The 25,523-nt window shown below is 39.5% G+C and overlaps 4 protein-coding genes and 1 long non-coding RNA gene across 6 annotated transcripts in view; 2 read left to right on the top strand and 3 right to left on the bottom strand.

The window, feature by feature from the left end:
- LOC109579844 (mucin-3A) overlaps positions 1–7,935 on the bottom strand; it is a 38,319-nt gene extending 30,384 nt beyond the window's left edge. The window contains exons 1-2 of one of the 2 annotated variants that reach the window (XM_049456046.1): positions 7,698–7,935; positions 4,956–5,791 (exon numbers count right to left, since the gene is read on the bottom strand). The gene's annotated coding sequence lies outside the window, so the exon portion shown is untranslated. Of the gene's footprint in view, positions 1–4,955; positions 5,792–7,697 lie in introns of those variants that run through there. The other variant, XM_029551982.2, reaches the window with a different exon arrangement.
- A 581-nt stretch (positions 7,936–8,516) lies between these two features.
- Positions 8,517–25,348, top strand: LOC105230383 (nuclear RNA export factor 1). Its single transcript, XM_011211117.4, has 11 exons — positions 8,517–8,781; positions 8,839–9,026; positions 9,096–9,194; positions 21,143–21,664; positions 21,732–21,841; positions 23,650–23,686; positions 23,758–23,990; positions 24,055–24,226; positions 24,293–24,577; positions 24,634–24,749; positions 24,814–25,348. Exons 1-11 carry the CDS (start codon positions 8,706–8,708, stop codon positions 24,911–24,913), a joined length of 1,938 nt encoding a protein of 645 aa, XP_011209419.2. The 5' UTR covers positions 8,517–8,705; the 3' UTR covers positions 24,914–25,348.
- On the top strand, positions 11,313–13,900 carry LOC105230380 (putative sodium-dependent multivitamin transporter). The gene is made up of 2 exons (XM_011211115.4): positions 11,313–11,762; positions 11,826–13,900. Exon 2 carries the CDS (start codon positions 11,859–11,861, stop codon positions 13,785–13,787), a length of 1,929 nt encoding a protein of 642 aa, XP_011209417.1. The 5' UTR covers positions 11,313–11,762; positions 11,826–11,858; the 3' UTR covers positions 13,788–13,900.
- Positions 14,220–18,026, bottom strand: LOC105230382 (uncharacterized). The gene is made up of 2 exons (XM_011211116.4): positions 17,776–18,026; positions 14,220–16,183 (listed from the first exon to the last, which is right to left on the bottom strand). The coding sequence occupies exons 1-2, from the start codon at positions 17,842–17,844 to the stop codon at positions 16,010–16,012; spliced, it is 243 nt and encodes an 80-aa protein (XP_011209418.1). The 5' UTR covers positions 17,845–18,026; the 3' UTR covers positions 14,220–16,009.
- On the bottom strand, positions 20,146–20,857 carry LOC125778444 (uncharacterized). The gene is made up of 2 exons (XR_007422711.1): positions 20,520–20,857; positions 20,146–20,459 (listed from the first exon to the last, which is right to left on the bottom strand). It is a non-coding gene; the product is annotated as an uncharacterized LOC125778444 (long non-coding RNA).
- Positions 25,349–25,523: the final 175 nt, after the last annotated feature.

Below are 25,523 nucleotides of genomic sequence, written 5' to 3'. Positions count from 1 at the left end.
TTCAGCTTCAAGGAATGGTTTTTTCTCTTGACCTCAAACTAGGCTCTCATCGCATCCCTGTGGGTGCACCTTAACGACACAACTCAGCTGCTTGCTTACAGCTTTGAAAAAGGAGCGAAAAAGGTTGGTTTGTGCTGAGCGAGGGCGAGACAAAGTAATTGGAAACCATATGCAAAAATTCCTTGCGTCTTGGAAGCTACGTCACTGTTGGCAGAAATACTTTTAAAAACTTTAGAGTTTTTAGCTCTTGTCAACAGGTGATACTATCGGATCAGTAGGCACGTAATAGATCAGTATTTCAAGAACTGTTCAAGCAAGGGCGAAACGCATCCAATGTTAGGTCTAAATGCATAGCTATCTGTCTGGCGTAACCTCACAAAGGATAGAGGCAACTGGTGAAGTTTTGTGTTATCGAGCCAGCGCGACCCACGTTTGTAATACCGAAGAGGAATAATTATTAGGAAGAATAAAGATAAAGTTAAAATTCACCCACGCGCCAAATACGCATTTGGAAGAACTCAGCTGCTCACTCCGGTAGGTATAAGATATGGCAGTGCCCTCTGATAACCTCTTGGTCTACAAATATTTCTTATATTCAGAATATCGTTGAGAGAGATGATGTCATGTGGTAAGTATGCATGTAAACATGTAAAATTTGTGTCATTATTAACCGGAACGTTAATTAATGACATTCATTTCATTTCGCGCAATTTAATTGCAAAAACGATTGCATTTTGTGTACGTACAAATATTTTTAATAACCAATCAAATAAATTCTACGCAAAATACAAATGGCGAAGCAATTATAAACGATTTCCTTTTCTTTTTATTTTTTATGTGTGTGCGTGCGTTTTTTTTTTTTCTTATTGACTCGTTAAGCTGAAAGTGAATTAACCGCTAAGCTGATTTACAGGTTTACCTTGCGGCTGACCCACTGCCACCAACAAAGCTGCCTCGCGATCAACCAATAAAGCTCCCTCGATGATCAGTTGCATTAAAATTTCATTACTTTTGTAAGTTTTGCAGTTGACGCAACGAAAAGTGCGAATAATGCGTAATTGATGCATTGACAGTTCACGGAATTAACATCGCAATTTTCGCAACAGCTGTCACATTGTATATTTATCACTGATATTACATACGCCAGTGGCACACGGCTGGTTTGATAAGAATGTTCGAATGTTCCACCTAGCGAAATGCATGGAGAAAAATAAACGTCAAGAGCTCGTCAAGCTGTCAAGAACAAAACATGGCACATTGACTTGCGATCATATCGACATACATAAGCCGCCCGCGGAATACTGAGCTCGATCGGATACTAGTAACAGATTGGTCGAAGCTGCTCTAATCATTTCACGTCGGTCTCAAACACGAATATTTGTGATTATCATTGACCTCAACACCCCCGCCGTTAGTTCTGCTTTCTCCAGGCTGGATAAGGAAGCAAAGAAAATGGGTCTGGTAATGAACAAGGGCAAGACGAAATATCTCCTGTCATTAAACAAACAGCCGTCACGCTCGCGACTAGGCTCCCACGTCACTATTGACAGTCATCACTTCGAAGTTGCAAATAATTTAGTCTATCTTGGAACCAGCATTAACACCGACAACAATGTCAGCCTCGAAATCCAACGCAGAATAACTCATTGCCAACTTTGGACTGTGCAGGCAATTGAAAAGTAAAGCCCTCTCTCGACGAACAAAAATCAAACTCTATAAGTAACTCATCATTTCCTATGACAGTCGACGTTACGAGTTTTCGAGAGAAAGGTTCGTGATGCTTTGCGCGTTGGCCACGGCGAATATCGTATTCAATGGAACGATGAGCTGACATAGTTCAGCGAATTAAGAGACAGCGGCTGAGCGGCTAGGTTATGTCGTACGTATGGACGAAAACACTCCAGCTCTGAAAGTATTCGACGCAAGACTCGCCGTGAGAAGCAGAGGAAGAAGAAACCTCTACTCCGTTGGAAAGACCTTGTGGAGAAGGACCTGGCTTCGCTTGGTCCACCACGTTGCGAAAAAAAGAAACGATTGGCGCGCTGTTGTTAACTCGGCTATAATCGCGTAACCGGTGTCTACGCCAATAAAAAAGAAGAAGAATAACATTTTCTAAACTGCAGCTTTTGAAATTTGGTTACATTGGTTCGCGGTTACGTCAGATCATTTGTCGGTTCAAAATATTTTTCCTACAAAAACTCACTGACTCTTCAAACAGCTCTCGTAGCTTTGGCAGTTGACGGCATATTTTTAAAGTGAGATAATGATGCTTACGAAAGCAATATTTTTTTAATCAAAGGGCAACGATAACTTTTAAATGGGCACGTAGGCACAGGAAGACGTCTTACGAAGCCTTTTTATCAATAAGATAAAATTCTTATCAATAGTGTATGTTTCCTCTCTAGGTATATACATATGTATGTATATTAGGACGTGCAAGCACATAATAAACTCGTAGTAGGGGAAATCCGTTATGTTCAGCCACAAGGGAGCGGCTTTTGAATGCGTAAAAATACTATTTATTATTTATTTGTGGGTTTATCTTTTATTTGCTGATATTTATCTTTTTATTATTATATGCATTTATTTAACTTTCATTTATTTGCCATAAATCAGCAGTGTACATGGGTCTTGTGACTCGGTGATGCAAAATGTCTGTGATAATCGCCCAACCACAGCAGAAATACGCAAGCGTGAACAGGCTTTAGTTGAAATCTATCATTTTTTCGCAAGTGAGTGTGTTAAGTATGTGTGCGCTTTATGGCGAAAAATTCCGAATTATTACTCATGATAAGTTTTCCGAGGAAATGAATATGGGGATCATGTGCAATTAAGTTTACGACCAGCTATTTGTATAATTAAGTGCATCACCCAAGCAAAAAGCCGAAAATAATTATAAAAAATTCATATAAAATAATGAAATGTGCGAGATAATCAGTCGTACGAATAACTCGTAGTTGTACTCAAGTGTCGCCAGCGATAATAATAATTAATGATGATGAGTAAATTAGCCAGCTGTGGCACGGGGTAATAGTATGGATGCGCCTTATGAACGCTGCAATCATCACGTAAGCTTGCAGGTTGGTTTTTGCCGCTAAGAGTAGCTGTAAAAATCAGGTACGCGTATATAATCCTTGCGATTTCGGGGTGGCTGCGCAGTTCTTTACAAAACTTAGCGATTTGTAGCTAAGTATATTGTAACAAAACCGATTGTGTAAAGATTGCCATTTACGAGACTGTGCCTCTCTGTTTCTTCACACAGCGGCTTTAGCTAGTTAGAGTGGCTGTCTGTCGACGTACCTGGACCTATAGATGGCTCATTGTGAAGCCACTCCATTATCATTTAGTGATTTTAAAGCCGCTTGGCTATCTGTATATATATAAATAGATTCCTCGTTGTGAGCACACTCTTAGTCAGCACAAGGAGGCTTTCTTTAATTGCTGTGATCTCCACTTGAAACAGACGGAAGGACACGATTAACAAGTTTGGACCCTTCCCTGCGTTCCTTCCAACCTGCACTCTTTTCTGGAAGGGAATGAAATATTGGAGACCGAATTTAAGTTCAATTCTAATTGTCTCCGGCACTGAGATTAGTACAATTACTTCTATTATTACAAAGAGAATCATGAAGCTTTGTTCAACAATATGAGTTTTTGTTTGTTAGAAAATAAGAGCATATGGCAGCGAGTACCCAACACATACATATGTTTGTACTTAAATATTTGAACTTACATATGTACATAGACATATAACACATGTGACTGCGTCACAGTCTAGCAACGAGTGTAGAATATTTATAAGTTTTGAAAAAATGTGAACTAATGAAACAGTGAGAGACACAGCTTAAACACTCTGAAACGTGTGCAAAGCGAGTAACGCATATCAGCGGTTTTTATGTAGTCGGGTTGGCCAAGACGCGCATGCTGCGGCACAGTTACTTACAAGTATTTCACTAGTTTACTGCACTTCGTGCATTTGAAACAATCACTACAACACAACTTTGATTGGAATGCAAAGACCGACGTCATTAAGATCACCTGAAATAGATCAAAAACTACCTCAATGTTTGCAATGGCATTTGCATTCTTTTGCCGTTAGGTAGGCTTATGAAGACTCCTACTCTAATTTAGAAAGCAATAAGTTATAGCACACGAGCTTTGTGAAATTATTATTAAAATTATATATCTGTCAAGTCCTAAGAGGAATCTCACGTGAACAACTTAGAGCGGCGGTCGGTTGTTGTACCTAAAAAGTCCTGTATGTATGTATATCATAAGACCCTTAGATCGACACAGCGCTTTGAGACGATTATGTCCTGTGGCTTGCCAAAAGTAATATTACCGGGGTATTTCAGCCTAAATCTTGCAAAGGCTGGACAAAGAAGAAGAAGGTACCTGGATTTTTCCATCTCACCCCCTTCATACAACTTTGACAGCAGATATCCGACAAGACTTTAAGCCTTATCATTGGGCCGCATTTTGCTTATGGCAAATAATTCAGTACATCTCTTGCTTTCTAGCACTGGACCAATGGGTCGAGATCCAACTCGGTCCTATCCAGATGTTAACGGGCAAGGGTGCTTAACAAACTGTGGCCACAATAAATATAAGAAATAAATTGAAGTCACCTACCGGGCTTCATTATGAAAAGACTTTCAATTAAGTAATTAGCTAGCGAAATGTCAGCAAATTTAAATAAAAGCCCCAGATATAGTAAAACAAAGTCCAATCTTTGTACGTTTAACCGCAAATACTTTCACTATACTTGTATATAACATTTGTATGCTAATGAAATGTGTGTCGGTTTAATTATGACAAAAAAACATACATACATTAATGTATGTTCGCATAAAGTGAAGCGAAAACTACAACAAAAACATTGCTTGTAGTCATATTTGTTTTTGTTTTTATTTTCGATGAAACATATGTATGTATGCATGCATGTAATTGCTTACCTGTTCAGTCGGCACATATGCTTTTAGTTTTCACGAGGTTAAGCCAATTGGAGTTTGCCGCGTGTAAGCGACACTCTGCGCTTATATTTTTAAAGTATTATCGTGGGTTCACATACACCTGCATCTACATATGTATATATGTACATATTTATATTCACTAATATTAGATACATATACTACCGTAGTGGTCGAGTTTGTTTTCACTAAAATATTTCACTTAATTTTTACATTTTTATTTGAGCCACCAAAAAAAATATCGTAAAGCGCGTCTGCGATGATAACACATAATAATAACACTACAGCTACCGCTCATTGGACGCATTAGCACGACACTCGAGCCGACACGACACTTTCATAGAACAATACAACGCTGGTATGAGCCGATCGGTGTGCGTCCGAATTCATTATTTGCTAATGTGTAAATAAAATGGCATAAACGCCTTAGCGGCGAGAGCTTAGCTTGACGAAAACTAATAGTACAACACTTAACAGCTTCAGGTGCAATAAGTAGGCTTAACTATTCAGTAGCAACAGCAATAAGAGCGCTTATTTACTGCACGAAGGTAAGCGCTGACGTAACGGAAGAGAGCACACAGCGCTCGCTTGCGACCGACGCGTTTGTATAGAAGCGATTGTAACGGAAGAGAGCGCGCGCGCATGCGCATACAGGTAAGTAGCGTTCGTTGTTAACAGGTGATCTTCAAATTGCTATTGATACGCACTTACATATTCACATATGTATGTATGTAGGTATGCATATACAATATTTAAGGAGGCATGCACGTTTATATACTCGTAGTATGTTTTTTCTACTACTATTGCGGTTATCTCATTAACTGCTAGCAAATCAATCTTGATTATTGTTGCTGTTGTTGTAGTGTTGGTAGCAATTGTTGTGGTTTCTCTAAATTTTGAAATTACTTTTCACACTACCATTCACACAAATACTCGTATACATATGTTTATTTTGATTGGCATTTGCGGCTGAACTAACTAATTATTACTATTAGATTTTTGTTGTTATTGCTAATTGGAGCGTGGTGTTTGTAATGCGAGAGTGCACACGAACACTCGGATTACACAAAATTGCTTGGATTTCTAATTGTTTATATGCATATGCGTTATTCAATCCGCGTTTAAGCTTTCAAGCATACATACATATGTGTGCTTGTTAGCTTATGGAAATACTTGTCAACACTATTGTTGCTGTATCTTCATTTCGCAACACGCTGCGCCTAATCCCCTTAACTGTGATCGCAATCTAATACAGATATGTCGCGCGACAGGACTGGTTCTCTGTCACCAACGATAAATGATGAGCAAGCAACTCAAACCGGGCAGCTTTGCTTCAAATGACCCATTGACACATTAACTAATACCAACGTAATTACATACACACATGTATGTACCTAATTATGTGGTAAAGATCGCAACAAATTGTAGATCACTGTTGATCTATTACGATCAGCCGTAGAACAGCAACAATTGCAATTAGCACAGCTGTTGACAGCGTGTTTCACTTCGAAGCTCGCACTAGGCCGAGGTTAGTAACTCCGCGGCTTTGACTGCTCTGCGCTTGTTTGCTGTTGTGGTGCTTTTGAGTTTTCACTTCATGTCGCGCTGGTTGGCATTATCAAGAACATAAAGTTTTGAAAATATTGTTTGGATTAACGTGACGGCAGCACCAAAGCAGCAGCTTCACATGGATAACACACGCGCACAGAAGGTGATCGAACGCGCGCTGCCGGTTTGCATACATTGCTATAAAAACATATGTATGTAAGTATGAATGTAAATACGTGCAAACATATTTATCATTTGACGGGTTTAACGAGTAAATTAACACAGCGCACATGCTTTACAGCTGATTTCAATGAAATTATAATTTTTTTATATACCAAATAAACATACATACATGTTGTTGTTGTTGTTGTTTTAACGGATATGCTAATCCCCGTTAGGGTGGTAAGGGTCATCTGTGTTGTCGTCGAGGTCATCTAACGGTAGGCCCAGGAAACGCGCTGTTTCGACGGGGTCGACAATTCCCACGACAGCCGGTTCTACGCACCGGAATTGACTCGGATTTTATCCGACCAAGGGCTGTCCTTTCGGCGATCTAACCCCGTTTGGATCGGTAAGCATTAACATACATACATCGTATATTCCAGTGTTTTTTCGTGCTAAAAAGCTGCGTATACTTTGTTATCGCCGCATTTACATATGTATGTACGCTTAATATTTGTTTCCTCTTTATAAATAAAAATATACAACGACTTTAATTTGTTGTAATTTCGTAAATCGCCAAACTTTCAATGCTCCCTTGAGCGACATTAATGAAAGCAACAAATAAGCACTCCCACGCAATTGCTATGCTAACGGTTATTAAATAACTGAGATACGTTAAAAAGAAAAGATTTGTATGAATAGTCAGTTAATTGTGTTTAATTTAATTTTACGACACTTGTTTATACATTATTTTGTATGGACCAGAGCTGTGATGCTTCCCCCACTTGTCAAACATAACTGTCAAAATTGCTTTATATGTATGTACATATGTGTGTATACAATTTGACAATTTGGTGGGTGGCAAAACCAAATTAAACTGAAGCATACGCACAAGCACAAATTGGTGACCATCCTACATGCAATATTTGTTATTATGAACCCCAACAACAATTACTCAAAACAATGCGTACAACAAATACGACTACAGCAGCAGCTACAACAACACTTAACAATAACCTTTATATAATATAGTATCTCATAAAACCCGCAAGTAACATTTAGCGGCATTTACTTTTGTTTTGATATTCTTATTAGAAAATTACTCCTTTAAGTTTTAATTTTATTGCATTTTACGATCTTTTACAACAAACAAATCACTTTCCGTTCAGTTGCACACGCTTTATTCGTAAAATGGAAACACCCGACAACAACAGCTTTTAACACGACACATTCTATTTCGTTGTTCGCGCTCAACTGGCCCCAACTGGGCTCCAACCAATGCTGCTGTTGTTGCTACACACACACACATACATTTGCATGCGAGCAGCAAGGTTGTTTTACACCGCGAAAAATCGGGCTAACTTATAACCATTGTTCATACACATCAACTTGAGTACTAATAAATTGTTCCTAAACTTACACTTATATAAAAAATATACGTGGGAATTTATATACCCATCACACTTAATTGAAAAACAAATTACATTCAAAAAATCGAATATTTATTTACTTTTTTACGTTTATGAATGCCAACAAATGTATAGGCAGAAAACAGCATAAATTTCTGTGAAAGTACTTTAATGCAACTGAAAGTTGTAAAATATGCCAGCAGATGGCGCCCCTATTTTCGTGTTGCCAATTACTTCAAGACTGCCAATTATTTTCACGATTTCATTTCCATTTCAACAATTCATTTAAACTAATGATTATTTTCTTAACAAGTTTTATTTTGCCTATTATTTTACATAAAAGAAACGAGCAATTGAATGTTGCCCAAATGTGCCTTAATAATTTTTAATTAATCATGCGTATCAGATATGTGGCAATACCCACACTTGTCAAATAATTTCACAAAAACGAAGGAGTTGGAAACGAACAGAATAAAAATCTTCATTTTGCGATTTGTATAATTGTTTCCAAAAAATTTGCATATATTTTTCATAACGAAGTTGATTAAAATTTCGCAATTAATAAGAGTTTAACATTTAACATATTGTTGAGAAATAAGGAGGAAAACAAATCGAAATGCCAAAACGTGGTGGACGTGCTAATATGAACGGACCTAGTGGTTCGCGTTTCGTAGCATTTAATGATTTGGACGGTAAGTTTGCGAAATAATGTGCTTAACTTTATATATCATCTTTACTCCTTTCTCAAGATCGAGATGATCGCGATCGTGACCGTGAACGTGATAATCCACGAAAGGATCGCAATACACGTCGGGTTAGCTTCAAGCCATCATTACTGCAATATTCAGGTGGTATTAAAAGGAGAATGGCTGAGATAGCTATACGTTCACACTTAGAAGATGATGAAGATATGGGTGATATGCCAGGAACTTCCAAGGTACGTAATAATTAAAAAAAAAATAAAAAAATAATGTGCTCAAAATTTTAAATCCTTTTACTTGAACAGCCGGACAATACACGCCGTAAAGGGTCACCCATACCTAGAAAAAAGTTTGGAAATGCAATGCATTTATCAAAGTCTCCATTTGGCTGGTATCAAATTTGGGTAAGTTGAAGCAGATTTTTATACAATTAAGGAAAATAAATTTAGTTTTACTGTAGTATTATGTTAAAATGACTTAGATCCATTTTTCTCCATTTCTATTGCCTACAGTAAAACTATAATTAATAAAATATAGGCTATAAAGTTTGAACTACTTTTATTATTATACTCTTTATTATATATACATATATTACTATATATAAACAAGAGCTGAAACAGAGTTCCTTTCTTTGTTCGAAATAGAGAGAAATATAAGTTTGGCTATTTTTTATTATTATGGGTACCATAGCTCGTAGCAAGTAATGTTGGTCTGATAAATAGCATAACCTGACGACCATTCACTTCTCGACTACATCACGAAACTCCCACAGCCATCAGTGGGTGTTTCCACAACCTAGTAGGCTGATGATTGCACTATATTGACGTCGGGGTAAACGGCTATTTCTCCGACCTTTCTCCCTTTTTTTCTGTACGGAATTTAACACTCTCCCCCTCCCAAATCCACAGCGACTATGTTTACAAACTGGACGAAAAAGTACAGACTTGCCCTGTCAATTGCAGTCCATGGCGTCAAGATCCCGACTGTCACTTTCCTAAGATTTTAGCTGTAACTTTTGGTAGAGTATGCTTCTCCACTATACGACCGCGATTATCGCCAAGAAACGTTGTTGGGAACTGCTGGCCGGTCCTCAACTACGCCGCACTAATATGGATGCAGTGAAACGCAGATGAAAAAGCTTCAGACTTCTCAGAAGGATGCCTCATGATGTCTCTCATTGAACACCTAGATAGTGAGACGCTTATGCTCCCAGTTAAGGAACATAATGAATTCCTCTGCAGGCAGTTCCTACTGGAATGTTTTCGAGGTAATCACCCCTGCAGCCACCTTCTTGGATCGGAACGGCCTCCTAAGAATATCAAGAGGTCTTTCCTCAATTACGTCGACGACATCGAACAATACGCCGACCGGACTTTGGACGCAACTAACTTCCGACAAGCACTGACCGACTCCCTTCTAGTGGATGACGTTCTTGGAGCCAAATCACCACCCATTGCAGACAAAATGCTCGAGTTGCCGCAAGAAACGAGAGTGAATCCTGCGCCGCTTCGTTCTGGATATTATAGCAGGTTAAACTCCTATTTGTCAAGTATAGAACTCGATATATCTAACATATATCTTGCGTGCAATGAGTCTCCGCATGACACTAGCCACCTCTTTGCATGCCCCGCCAACCCCACTCATCTGAGACATTTTCCCTTTAGTCCGACCCCGTCGAAACAGCACATTTCTTGGGCCTCCCGTTAGACGACGTCGACGACAACTGAGATAATCCTTAGCATTCAAACGGAGATTGAATAACCGTTAAAACAACAACAAGAGAATAAATATGAAACCTGGAAATTCCACCAATATAACGGGGTCTTATTGTCCCATAACTCTCCCTGCCCCAGTAGTAGACATTTGAGGCTTTATTACTCCCGACCTTCACTCACTATCTGAACCTAGCAGACCATAAGCATAGCTTCCGTAAAGGGTACAGCTCTACCATCGCACTTAGCGTCATAAACGTCCAAATAATACGCCTTGTCACTCATCTAACGCCCTCCTCTCTATGGGGTGACCCCGTCGAAGCAGCAAATGACAACTAACTATTGTTTGCCACCCTAACAGGGATTACCGCAACAACAGCCAACGCTTCGAAACTCTGCCTCGCGAAGATTCCCTCCCTGAGAAAAAAGTACGAAACAAATATAAAGCTGCATGTACATATAAATAGAAGCAAAAGTTACTATCGGAACAACAAGTAAACAACAGATACACACACCACCGGTTTATAGAATAATCCAAAAGCAAACACAAATGTATAAATTCAATAAGAACAGCGTACTCGTGTACCAGACCAATAAGTAAAAAATTTTAATTATTATTTATACAAAGGTTAAAATAAACACGTATGTAGATGTGCTAGCAAATATCGAACACAGTATTTGCATCTGCTGGATTGCTAATGAACGGGGGTATCACTGGCGCAGCAGCCATTGCATATTTTTGTCTGATCTAGCCTCTGCCACCGGCTACAGTGGCCATAAAATCGCCTTGTATTCGCAACAATGTAAATATGAATTTCTTGGCGAGCACAGGTGCTCGATGCTATGAGAGCAAATTCCGTTTTCCCACAGTACTCTTGCCAGCAGCCCACACGGCGATAGCGCGGAAGTTTATAAAACTTTTTCACTAAAAATAGTACTGAATCAGTTGCGTCCAGAAAATTTCACCACATCAAAAATTTTCAAACAGTTAGTATTCTTAGCGTGGAACTCCATCAGTATCAGTCAACAACTTTTACTAGAATTGTGCAAACATCACTTGAAACAGCACAATTATAGTTATCAAGTGCAGATAAAATATCGACAGTCGGGTAGCTAATAAAGATTATTTTAACGAGGTGAAAATCTCCGGAAACCGTGATATTAGCCTTTGAAACATTTAATTTATAAAATCAGTACCTCGTGTGTTGTATATCCGTACTGTAGTGCCGGCGAGAGACTCCTGCTTGAAGAACAAGTGTGGTAAGGAGAGCAAACTGCACGTGTGTACAGTTATAAAAGAACAGTTTTTAATACTAATTGTAGATTTTCCCGTCGCATTTAACCACATCTAATAAAATGGCTACTTTCGGTGCCCTCGACTATGGGATTGTTGTGCTTGTGCTGATCGTATCAGCCGGTATCGGTGTATATTATCGTGTGACGGGCGGAAAGCAGAATACCACTAAGGAGTACCTGCTTGCTGGACGCCAGATGTCAATCCTGCCTGTCGCGTTTAGCCTTATGACTAGCTTCATGTCCGCCGTCACTCTGCTGGGTGTATCGATGGAAAACTATCAGTACGGTACTATGTTCGTGCTCATCAATATCTCGTACGTCTTGTCCACACCGGCAGCTGTCTACCTCATTCTGCCAGTTTTCTTTCGACTGAAAACTGCATCCGTATACGAATATTTGGAATTGCGATTTGGCTATGCCACCCGACTGTGCGCCTCTCTCGCCTACACTGTTCAAATGACACTCTACATGGGCATTGTATTGTATGCACCAGCACTAGCACTTGAAGCCGTAACAGGTCTGAATCAAAACTTCTCAATAATACTGGTGGGCGTAGTATGTACCTTTTATGCTACATTGGGTGGAATGAAGGCGGTGCTTATCACAGATATTTTCCAGTCGCTGCTAATGTTTGTATCCGTGTTTAGTGTGATAATATTCGCCACCATCAAAGCGGGAAGCTGGGGTGAGATCTGGCGTGTTGCAAATGAAGGTGGCCGCATCAATTTTTCGGATTTCCGTATTGATCCAACAGTTCGCCATACCTTTTGGACACAAATGATTGGCGGCATAAGCACATACTTATCCGTGTATGGCGTCAATCAGACGCAGGTCCAACGGTTGTTGTCGGTGCGCAATCTAAAAGCATCGCAAGCTTCTTTATGGTGGAACTTACCAATTTTGATGCTACTGAGTTGCAGCACCTGTTTCTCTGGACTCTGTATGTACTATTACTATAAAGACTGTGATCCTTTATTGCAAGGACGTATTTCCTCACGGGATCAATTGATGCCACTTTTCGTCGTGGATACGATGTCAGACATACCCGGATTGTCGGGCCTATTTGTTGCGGGTATATTTTGCGCAAGTTTGTCAACAATTTCATCTGCTATCTCCTCTTTGGCTGCCGTGACTGTCGAGGATTACATAAAACCATTGCTACTGTGGAAAACCAAACAAACTCTAAGTGATTCCAGAAGCACATGGTTTTCAAAAATTTTCAATCTGATTTATGGCGCGGGATGTATCGGTCTGGCATTCCTAGCCGGTTCGTTAACTGGTGTTCTACAGGCTGCACTTTCTATTTTTGGAATTGTAGGCGGTCCATTATTGGGTCTATTCACTCTCGGCATGTACTGCACATCCGTTAATCAAAAGGGGGCAATAACGGGTCTCCTCACCAGCCTGGCATTTTGCTTTTGGATTGGTTTTGGTCAACCCAGACCTGCGCCGGTAAGCTTGGAATTCTCTACCGAAGGCTGTCCGGCGACGCCACCAACATCATACGTCACCGACATCTTCACACAACGACTGTCAACGGCGGAAGCAGCGGAGCCACATTATTTCTATCTCTATCGAATCTCATATATGTGGTATGCGACAATTGGCTTTCTCGTCACGTTCTTCATGGGCTTGGTATGCTCCTGGCTGTACGCCAAGCTGGGCTGGGACTCGAATGCACACATCTACACCGACAGCGCGTGCACCACAATCAAATATGATCTCTTTGTCCCCCCCATAGCGAGGCGGTTGCGCAATCGACAAGTGCCCGTTGTAGTGGTGACAGGTACGAGCTCTGAGATCGGAGGCGAGTCTTCAACACCCAGCAACTTGGAAGATGAGACGCCAACACCACAAATTGACACACATGCAACCGATCTTAGCATGCAGAACCTCGAAGGAAGTGAAAACAATGAGAAAATGCCCAACAGCAGTGGAGATATGGTTTTGCAAAATGGCAACAAGCAACATGTAGCCGCCATATCTTGAAATAGACTACTGCAATTTATTTGTTTTCATTAGTATTGAAGATGTGGACGCAATTTTAAACAAAGTTGCGATTTCAATTTGTTTCAATAAATCAATCCTATTGTTTTAGCCAATTGATTTGTTTACTTATTTATGCCAATAATGTGTCTATATGTAAATGAGATTATGCGAATGAGTTACCGTAATCGTCCGACACATTCAGGCTGTGCCTAGATTGTAGTTTAATAAAAAGTGGTACTCAAGATGTTATGTAAAAAAATATTAAAAATATTTACGAAATCTGTAATAGTTTTATAAAATTTTTGGAAATAGGCTCTGCGTCCCAATGAATTGTTGTAAGATGACACCCACCTTACTTTCTAGGCATTTTTATCTTATCTATGAGAGATTTAATTGCTTCCAATTATATGCGAAATAAAATGTACACAACAATTTACTTTATTTGTGTACTCGGCCGTTTAATAGCAGCTTTTGTAGATTATTTTATTCTGATAAAGATTACAAGGCATTTGGAAGAGATAAATCTAACTAAACTAATATTTATAAGCTGACACAGTTAATGCGTTTGAACCTTGGCCTTCGCCGTTATGGTACAATCAGCAGATCATTTTTATTAACAAAATGGCTTAAAAAAAAATAATTATCAAACGCAAATATTGATTTTAGACAACCGAAACCCGTTCCTCTTCGTTTAGTAATGGCAATGCGCATTACATTCCGTTATCAGCAACACACTTCAAGCAACAGTCGGTTTAATACCGTTCGCCAACATGCATACGAGTACCTAGGCACTAAAACAACAACATTTTCCCCAAACATAAACAAACAAAAATTTCTTGATCCCCGTCAGTAGTGGCGCGCATTGAGTCCGTACTGTTTGTTGGCCTGCATTTCGTAAGCATTGCGCTCCTTATCCATTTGCCAATTGGCCAGCAGTTTGTCGAGTTCTGTATAGGTCAGCGTCTTGCCCTGCCGCCGCTGCTCTGTGCTTGTCGTATCCGCTGTGCTCTTCTTATTTATCACCTTCGGTCTGTCGTTTGTAGCAGGCTTCGCGCTGTCTGGTTGATTGGTTGGCGCAGCGGCGTCGGCGTCGATGAATTTGGTGACCTCGGCCACACCGGGTTCGCCCAATTCATTGGACTGTGCGATGCGCATTATGTAGCTGGGCGTTGGGGTGGGCGCTGCCGGCGTCTCCTCGGCGTACTCGTAATCGATGCCCATGATCTGTGCGTAGTGTGGCAGCACGAAGCCTTGGGCAAAACTGCTAATCGCCACCACGGCAGCCAATATCGAGATCAAAATCTGCGCCATATGTCACGCGCGCACCACCAACAAAATCAACAACTAATCAATTTCACGAATAATTTGTAGCAAAAGCGCGACAAGCGTTGGAAAACAACTCGCTCAATCGATACACGTTGCGGTGCAAAATTGAATTTAAATTTATTTTTTATTGAATTAAATTAAAATTTGAATAATATGAGAACTGTTGTGCGCGTTGTATTCTGATTCTGAGAGGGATGTTGTTGTCGCGACGGGTATTTGAACTAAACTGATTGACGATTATACGAGCGCTTATTAAAGCGGCGCGCATCGGCTGATTAGAACTGGATGGGCAGCGGCGACGCGCGTTTTAAGGGCGGTGCAGGGCAGGCAGCAGGCTCGCAATGTTGATCTTGACTGCTGAGCCAGCTAACAATAAGAATGAACTGTGTTTTCTTTTTCTCGCTCAACGCTTTTACGCTGCACTTAACGATGCACTGCCCGATTAATTAAATGCGTTTCAACTTTCGACGGCCAAAGCTTGCCCCCCTTCCACATTCCACAGTTAATTACTTGGTTTCGGGTGTTCATCAAAAAGTTTGAGATTTAGGGAAATATGACTCGTACTGGAATCTAGAATTAGATATCGGAAAGTGAAGAATTTTACAATTTTATCGAAAACTACTTTTTATTGCACGCATTAAAAAATCTATTTACAATGAGCTCGTCTTCTACAATATTTTTCATGGTATGGTAGATATTTAATTGTACTGTGTACTTTCTTCAACTGGGTTCGTTCCAACTCTGTGCTTATATACGTATATATACATATGTACATATAATATGTCTGTAGGTATACATGTGTTACTTAATTGTGTATAAATTAATACTAAATGCTTTTATTATTTGGTCGTTATTCACTCGTTTCCTGCAGCCACTCGTAGTGGCGTTATCAGCATTCATTCCTCCGAGGTCGTCACAGTCTCTGTGACTTTTGTTGTCTTTATAATAGTTGTTGTCGTTGTCTCCGAGCTCATGCCTTCTGCGTCAGCCGGCACAACTAACGTGCTCGTAAACACTCCAGCCGAAGTACTATCGTTCGTTGGCTGCGCAACAATTGTCGACGTTGTGCTCTGAAATGAACGAAATTTAATAAATAAATTCTTTTGTCAATACATATGTATGTACGTATGTATATATGTATATTATATCGAAGGTGCGCATATGCATGTACATAAATGTGTAAACAAGCTTTATATAGCATGTACTACGTTATAAATGTCTAAAATGTCGAATGCGCTTAATCTAACTTGTATTCTGAAAAGTGTACTGCTTTGTGCTAAAATTGGCAGCAAGCTTTGCGAGTTGTTTGATGTGACTGAATGTTTAATTTATGATAACAGCGAAGACTCCACCCAACTGTGTCCCTTTTGAACATAAAGAAAAGTGAGAGCGTGTGCTCTGTGTACCAAACTTGCACTTTCAGTGGTTAATGTAGTCTTTTACAACACTCAGTTGCTGCACAAAAGGGCAAATAAGTCTATTGAAAAAGGAAACCAAATGAAACGTTAGCTTTGATTGCAGCGTAGCTATAATACCCTATAATACAATTTAAAAAGTACTAATTGTTGTTGTAGCGGTAGAATTTTTCCGAGTAGATAGTCCTTGGCCGGATAAAAGTCCGGGTCCGTTCCGGTTACGTAGACCCGACTGCCATGGGAACGGAACTTTCATCTGCCAATTAGTATGGCAGCTATATGTTAAAATCAACCGATCTGAACAATTTGCTCGCATATTATTGCATTGCCTTGGATAATAATCTGTGCTAAACTTTGTGCGGAAATTTTGCTAAATAAAAAAACTTGATTCCGTTCGTGCAATTTCTTCATTGCTTTAGGCAATAACCCCTACCAAAATTTGGGGAGATATCTCGTCAACTGAAAAAGTTTCCATAAAAGCTCCAGATTCCTATTGTTCGGTTTATATGGCAGATCTATGCTATAGTGGTCCGATGTCTACGGTTCCGACAAATGAGCAGCTTCTTGCGAAGACGACGCGAGCATAATATCAGACCTATATCGCAAAAACTGAGGGACTTGTTGGCGTATATACAGACGGACATGGCTAAATAGACTCATCTTATCTCGCTGATCGCTGATCATTCATAGTTATATATACTTTATAGGTTTTCCGATGTTTCCTGCTGGGTGTTACAAAATTCGTGGCAATTGAATATGCCCTGTTCAGTGTATAAAACTTGTCAACACCGGCAAATGCTGACTTCAAACTATGGAAGCAATGAGCCAAGCCAATTACCTATGAGACCAATGAATCCCTAATTGCTGGTACTGAAATGAATATAAAATTGAATTGTAAGCAATTTAGCCTTGACCTGGTAAACGTTTCTTGGCGTTAACAACTCTACTAGCTCTCTTTGATATGCACCGCAACTACAACTCTGCCCCGATTCACACCGTTTACTTATGCGCTTAGTGATTAACCGACTCTGACTCATGTTGAGAATATTTCATATGACTAATACTTCATGTATAAGAAAGCTCAAGTATTCTGAATAACGCTAACACATTTGTAGGCACATGATTTTCGAAACGCACTTCCTTCAAAAACTGCGAAATTCATAGTCTTTTGAAACCATTTTCACAGCACTATGCACGCACTCAACACTCAACAAGTTTCTCATAATTCACAGTCTTTCGTTTCATACCGCATTTTTGGTCTCCGAAGGACTCCAGGAGGTCTGCGAATCCGGATCCTTTGAACAGCAGCTGCCCATGGTTATTATTTACTGTTTATACGTAATGTATAGTATATTAACTATGCAACACTGTTTACTCGTATGCGCTTTTTAACTGTCTTTGAAGCACTGAGGATCTTTTTCATCAACGTCGCCGTCTCACAGTTGCACAGCGTATGTCAATTTCACTTTTACTCGCCTCACTTTTCCGAATTTATTGCTGAATAGAGTATGTTATATACGAGTAAGTGACGCGATTGTAGGTGGTGGCCTGCGCGTCGTGAGGGGCCGAGCTGCACTCCTTCCTAACTCGGCGCTTGTTTATGTATATGCGTGTATGTATGTATGTGGTAAATCTATGCGGTTTTATCGCTAAATAAATGAGTTACGGCCAAACAACTCACACAATGCAACAACAATGCGTGCACAAAAGCTTACACATTCACATTAAGTACTCAACCGTTAAATACAAGCAAAAGTATGCATGGCACATACATTTATATGTACATAAATAAGTACATACATACATAAGTATGTACATACACTCAGGTGTACGCATTTCAAGCGAGCCCTGTGATAAATTGACGAATAATAGTATTGCCAATAAAAATAAATTTGAAAAGTGTCAACGAATGACCTGCACACTGCCGACCCGCTGGGAGACGCTCTCCGGCTATGTACTCCGGAGCAGCGTATAACCGTTTTGGCAAGTGTGACGGCCTGGGGTTTAGCGGTGAGCGGTGTCAATGGGCGGCTCTGTGTGTGTACATGTGGTTGTATATATTAACTGAGCTCCTGGTGTCTTATCAGCAACTAGTCAGCTCTCAGCAATGCTAGCAGCGGCGCGGTGGCGGCCTTCCTTTGTGCTACGATCTGCTGCGTGCGTTTACTAACATATATTATAGGGTTATACTCATAGCTGAGAAATCTTTTTAAAACAAACTAACTGTATTTGTTTTTGTTTTCGTTTTTCTGCCTCTCCTGCTTGACTTAGTCTGGGCTTATTGCGGTGTGGAGGTGTCTAAAGGCAGGAATGTTGATAAATTTCTGGCAGTTTGACTAGACCCAAATACAGTCAGCTATTTTAAATGTTTATTTGTTATTTCGGTTATTTTTGTAATTATATTTTGAGGTCATTTTTATTTTGTTACTGTTTTGACTTACTTATCGATCGTTATCTCGCCGAGTGTACTTATGATGTATGAGTGTACTTATGAAGATATGTACACATAGTATATACTACAGATATGGTGTGTATGTGGGTGTTTGTGAGCGTGTGTGTGCAGGAAAATATTTGTCACAGCGCCACAATCAATTCGCAATAAATGTGGTTATCAGTTGCCAAGTTTTCTTTTATATAAAAACCGCTCGTTTGACCAATTTTCACTCCACTTCAGTGAATCATTTTTCAAATAACTTGTTCTCTACCTCTATCTCTTCGTAAAGTGTACTCAAGTACAAAAAAGAAAAAAGAAAAAATAGTTTCATATTATTATTTGCTCAAGTGTTTCGAAAGGTTTGCCGAATAGATTTCGAAAGTATTTGATACTGGCACATATTTTTCGAATATCATTACATATACATATTTATAAATACATTTTGTCGAGTTTCGAATATATTATTTATTTAGCCCTCGAAGCTTATATAGTAAGTTAAAACCCCTAATACTGCTGGTCCCATCCTTTATTTCATTGAAATTTGAGTAATGTACGGCGACTCGTGATATATTGTGTCCTCTCCGGTTATTACAACACTTTGTTTAACCCTTTACTGGCGTAGGGAGATGGAGTCATGTGTAGAAGTTCACCCAAGTGAAGAAAGTTCGCTGCTCGCCATTCACTTGGGGCATATGGCTCAAGCAGCTCATGACTTCCGGTCCTAGACCAAATATCCTCTGGCTAGCCAAAGAACATCTGTTTGAAAGCGAGCTAAAGTGATAAAGCGAAACTTGCCATTCACAGTGTTGTGCGCTGGGTTTGAGACCCGCCACGTAAAAAACGTCCCCAATGAAAAAGTTTAAACGGCATCGGATGAGAGACCCCCCGTTTGGTTACGACCATGGCAAACGAACTTTGTTTAACCCACTTATATAAAAGTGATTTTGCAAAGCACCTGGATCAGTGGAAGGTTATAATATGTTCTCTCACCGGATTTTATTGTCCGATTGCCTGACTCCTTCTTCGTTCCCGCAACAGACGGGTTTACATAACCGTTACGGTCCCGTATTTTTCATTCGACCAAAGACTTTCCACTCGGTAGAATTCTGCCGCTACAACAACAACATAAATACTTACTTCCAGTGGTAGAGCAAATCGTTTTCATTTTATAAATTTCTATAAATTTTGAAGTCACATTTTGTGCAAGTATTGAATTTAATATTTCACTTTTTGCATAATCTTAGGAATTATTTGCTTATCGACTATCGTGGTACATTCGGCTAGACAACTGCGTAAAACTATAAATCAATAATTTATATTAAAAACTGCAATAACAAACTAAATTTGACTCCGCTTGAATATTGTTGCTGACATGTCCCCGAAGCGATCATCTTCAAAGCTGCCCTTCGGGAAATCAATGTCTACGAAATCCTCCACAGAATTGCGCGCTGTCGTGTTGGCACCTGGCTCGGTGGTGACTACCGTGGACAGTGTTCCCTGCAAATAGCGTTAGATGTCAACTGCGATCCACGCATCCACTGCTTTTCTGTCACTCACCTGCTCAGCCGATTTGAGTTCACCTCTCATGTTAAATATAGACCAGTAGTGACCCGAAACTGAATCGTCGTCCGAACCATGGTTTTCTCTACAACAACAGCCACACGGAAATATCCGCCGCATTTTGCACTTTCGCTCTTTATTAAAAACTTAATTATTCCTCCTTTTGCTGCTTGCAACGTTTTCCTGTAACGGTACTTACATTACCATGCTTGTGGCGATTTTTTTTTATCGTTTAAGTGAAATGTGTGTAGCGCGACGTTGTCTTCGTGAATGTTAACGCGTTGAAGTCGCAGAATTTCTGTACTGGTGCACCTCATCTAGTTGTTGCCAGCGATTGTCTTATCAGCGCACTTAAAACAGAAATACATTGCCGTGAGCCATAAGCTATAATAAAGATTACCAATCGTTTATCGACATATCACTGCTATCGGCAAGTGTTTTCGCAATGTCAAATCAATGCGCATGATGGGGAAAACAGCTTGTTGCCCTGTGCATATTGCATATTGTGCTGGGCAGTGAACAAAGTTCTGCAGTTGCCGGCGCCACGTAGTCTATGAGTGCCAACTACTTACTTCACTTCGAATTGATTTAAATAACTGTTATTCTTTCTTCTCTTTCAGATAAACAATGGGCAACGGTATGCCAAGGAGGAACTTGTGAGCGTACTGCAGCGCGCCATACAGCCGGAACAACTGATACCGCTCTACTGGCGCAGCGAAAAGAACAACGTCTCATTCTATGTGGATGACCAGAGAGTCGCTGAACGTTTGGATGGACTCGAGCGCGCTGTGCAAATGCCCGATGGCTTCAGACCGTACTTACGTGTACGTGCCTCCTGTCCTCAGACGCCCATCAATGACCAGTTAAAGACCCGCATGCAATTGGTCATGGCAAAACGATACAATGTTCAGACCAAAGCGCTAGATATGTCCAGCTTCCACACAGATCCGGATTTTCGAGGCATATTTTGCGGCATCTTTCGCTCACATGTCATGTCGGCGGCGATCGAAATAATGGAGAAGAATATACCGGATTTGGTTGCGCTGAATTTGAACAACAACAACATAGCGTCCATGGAGGCATTCAAGAATGCACATACGCGTCTGCCAAACTTGCGCATCCTTCACTTGGCTGATAACAAAGTGAGTTGTCCAATGGATTCGTGTTTTCCCTGTATTTCAGATAATTGATTCGAACGCTTACTTGCAGATACCGACCGCAACACATTTGATCGCTCTGCGTCATGTACCGCTCATCGAATTGGTATTGAAAAATAATGGACTCTGCGGCCGCTACAAAGACCACGCGCATTACGTCAGGTATACGAGCTATTGATTTTCTAAATTTCGCAACTGGGTGCAACGCATGAAAATGGTTGAAAACCGTAAATGGATGGTAAAGTGTTGCGAAGTTATGAAGGAGCGCACGCGGAGTTGACCGCAACGCTTCTCGGACTGCTGTAACACATTTTAACGGCGAATTGTAACTATAATGCTGGATAAAAGCTAATTATTCAACGACTGTGCGACTGCTATCCTTGCGGCGCGTCTAAAGAACATGCGCATGCTGGCCAACTAAGCATGCGTCGAGCAATTTCAACTGATATTTACATAAATGCAAATTATTTTACTTGATTTTCTGATATGTTTTCATGTTTTATGCATTCCAAAAAGTATTGATTTCGAGTAGAACGATCGATGTAAAGCGCTGGTGAAGTTTTCAGAGTGCATTTCTATGCAATATTCAGAAAATTTTACTGAAATTTTACCACATTTAAAAAAAATTAACTAATTAATCATAATGTGCTTGAATAACTTCACCAATGCTCTGGTTACTTTGTACTTGAGTGAGAGCAAAGCTGAAAAGATACATCGAAATCCGCAGACGGTTTATTAATCAATGTTAAAGCAAATTTAAAGGATAAATATTGGTTTGGAGGAAGTAATTGTGAAGCGAAGCAAATATATAACAGATGTTGCCGAGAAGAAGCTAAAATTGTAGCTCGTTTAAAGCTAAGCGACGCTCGGTGTGAAAAAATAGTAAAGAAAAAAGAGCTAGAGAAAGAAAAAAGGAAAAAAATGAAAACATCACAATAACTGAGAAGCAATAAACTGTTTAAAAAGTATTCGCGGCTATATAATTTAGCGGTAAATTAATTTGCTGAATTTCCGTGGACACTTCCATGTCAAAATTACATAACTCTACGCTATAAGTTGGAGTTTATAATCAAATATGAAAATTAAAAATACGATATAAAAAATTGCGCCTTGCGCTTCTAAGTTGCCTCGTTTTAAAGAACGATTACCAGCCTTTGCCCCACTGCCTTTTGACAACCACTACACACTTGTGCATGTGGCAGACGTCGTTTATATGATGTGTGCGCGTGCGTACATTGCTGGCGGGCTATTGTTAAGTTCTGAGGTCAACGAAGTAGATGGATTTGAAAGCGCTAACAACTCACAAAGAGCCATTATAAATAAACATAGGTTTCTTTCATGTGCAGCTGTAATGTTGGTGTCGAATTGCTAGGCGTGAGCCTGCAAAAACACCAGTTGCAGCCAAATGCTTGAAACTGAATCAACAAAACTAAATAACTCAATATCAGTAAATTATATAAAAAATAAAAAGGAATGTCAACGGGATTCGGCAAAAAATCTCGCGGATTTCATTGCAGAAAGGCGTTTGGCCAAGACATGTTTATTGTGGCTCAGTTCTTTGAAAACCAAAAAAAAAAACAAGAAATATAAAAAAAATTTTGCGTAAAAACTTATAAAACATGAATAAAGCAACCCGCAATCCCGACATGAGCGCCGCATAGCTATCATTTGAGAGTAACAAGGTCGATAGCACATTTATTTCGACCCAGCCTTCATTTTTTATATATTTGCTTTTGGCCAAATTTGTTCACTAACTCAGGGCTCCTCAAACACAGTTCGTTTTTTCTGTGTCCAAAGAATTCTTTAAGTTTGCTTCCAATATTTCCGTAAATAATGCAAGAAGCTGGTATATTTTGCTACCACTTTTCAGCTTTGCTGCTTAGTCACCTCAATTGCATGTTGGGAATAACCAATTGTAGTTGTATATATTTTAATACCAGTTATACCAACAAAGATATATTCATTCGCAGGGAGATCCAGCGTAAATTTCCAAAGTTGAAGAAATTGGTAATTATAATTCCATTTTTGTTGTATATGTTGTTCATGCTTTAATAATTCCTTCTGCCCATAACATCTAGGACGGTGAAGAACTAACGCCGATGATTCAGTTCGATGTGGGTGAAGAAGTTGCGGTTCTCCCTCATGCAAAGGCTTCATTCCTTTGCGACCCAAATGGCACTGAAATTATACGTCAATTCCTGGAACAGTACTTTTTGATATTCGATTCAGATAATCGTCAGCCTTTGCTTGATGCTTACCATGACCAAGCGATGCTCTCACTGGTCGTGCCACCAGCGAGTCAAGTAGGCCGGTATGTCAACAGATTTTAGATGAAAGTAAATAATTGTTTTCAACTCAACTCTCTTTCATTTAAGGCTTGAGAAATATTGGCGTTACAATCGTGATTTTCGTCGTCAAAACGCCGACGACAATACAAAGGTGCGCCAGCTACGTTTTGGCCGCCTTGCTGTGGTATCAATGCTCGCCGAGTTGCCTAAAACCAAGCATTATCCACGTTCTTTCACCGTAGACCTAACATTGTTTACCGTAAGCAACCGAACTTTCGCTTCTATGCTTCTATGCTAATTTTAATTGTTTTTTTTTTTCTTGTAGCCGAAAATGATCGTTTTTACTGTGGCCGGCTTATTCAAAGAAATTGATGAAGTTACTGAAGAATTACGCTATTTTCAGCGACAATACATAATTGTGCCCGCCGGCAGCGGCTTTTGCATCCGAAATGAAATGGTGCTGATCACGGTAGCCGCACAACACCAAGTCCGATTCTTTAAAAAGAAAATAGAGACCGCTACCACGCCTCAATTGAACAATGAAGCCATGACACCCAGTTCGGGCTTATCTACTGGCCTACAGAACCGATTGCATATCAACCAGCCTAGCGTGAGTATATCCGACATTTTGGTTTTAGTTCTTCTTTTAATTTTTTCACTTCGTAGACTTCGGCAGCTGCAACCCTGCAACCGCCACAGGTAGGCATTGATGAGGCAACAAAAATACAAATGGTGCAATCGTTATGTGCACAAAGTAATATGAACATCGAATGGAGCACGAAGTGAGTTTATATTTCATCATTTCAATCTTATAGAAAGTACGAAAACTAATTGTAATTTTTACAGATGTTTACAGGAAACCAATTGGGATTACAATCATGCTGCCTTTGTGTTTGACAAACTGCACAAAGAAAATAAAATACCGCCGGAAGCCTTTATTAAGTAAATAATAGCTACTATTAGTTAATTGTCCCACAGCGCTGTATAACCATGCACATGGTAGATTTTTAAGCATTTAAATAATTCTGAATATTGTAATTTACACCTCCATTATATTGCAAATTATAATGCTAGGTTGCACCAAAATCAAAATATAAAAAGAAACGCAATTGATTTACAAAAAGGAATAAGCTTTGGAAGGGGTATGATTTTATTGTTTTGACTGAGAAAGTATGCAGTTTTTGGTTTTCTTTAAGCTCAATTCGAAGATGTTTGACAAAGTTAATATTTGATTAACCGGAATAATAGGAATATTGTTTCATATATGTATTAAAGCAATTCCTAACTAAATTAAATTTTGTACCTATAAAATAATGTTTTTATAGAAATACTAAGATATAAATAAAACAGTAATACTTTTGTGAAAACTTAAAAAAACTTATGTAAATAGTTGATAATTTTTGTTCATACATAATAGTATTTAAAATCTCGTCATAATTCGGTACATATGTACATTTATCAATGAAATACAAGCATACGTAAAAATGAGTGTGATTTGATTTTTAGAGGTTTTTATGCTATAATATATAGGCATTCCCTCAAAGGCATGACGGATT

The sequence above is a fragment of the Bactrocera dorsalis genome, chromosome 4 (assembly GCF_023373825.1).
Source record: "Bactrocera dorsalis isolate Fly_Bdor chromosome 4, ASM2337382v1, whole genome shotgun sequence".
NCBI lineage: Eukaryota > Metazoa > Arthropoda > Insecta > Diptera > Tephritidae > Bactrocera > Bactrocera dorsalis.
The sequence above is the reverse complement of the archived record's forward strand: the minus strand, read 5'-3'. Positions and strand labels throughout refer to the sequence as shown.

Bases quoted from the DNA above. Each gene is read 5' to 3' on its own strand.
- LOC105230383 (XM_011211117.4), top strand. From the start codon at position 8,706: ATGCCAAAACGTGGTGGACGTGCTAATATGAACGGACCTAGTGGTTCG. The intron at 9,027-9,095 runs GTACGTAATAAT...TTACTTGAACAG, and splicing joins ATATGCCAGGAACTTCCAAG to CCGGACAATACACGCCGTAA. The intron at 9,195-21,142 runs GTAAGTTGAAGC...CTTCTCTTTCAG, and splicing joins TTGGCTGGTATCAAATTTGG to ATAAACAATGGGCAACGGTA.
- LOC105230380 (XM_011211115.4), top strand. From the start codon at position 11,859: ATGGCTACTTTCGGTGCCCTCGACTATGGGATTGTTGTGCTTGTGCTG.
- LOC105230382 (XM_011211116.4), bottom strand. From the start codon at position 17,844: ATGGGCAGCTGCTGTTCAAAGGATCCGGATTCGCAGACCTCCTGGAGT. The intron at 16,184-17,775 runs GTATGAAACGAA...CGTTCATTTCAG, and splicing joins CTTCGGAGACCAAAAATGCG to AGCACAACGTCGACAATTGT.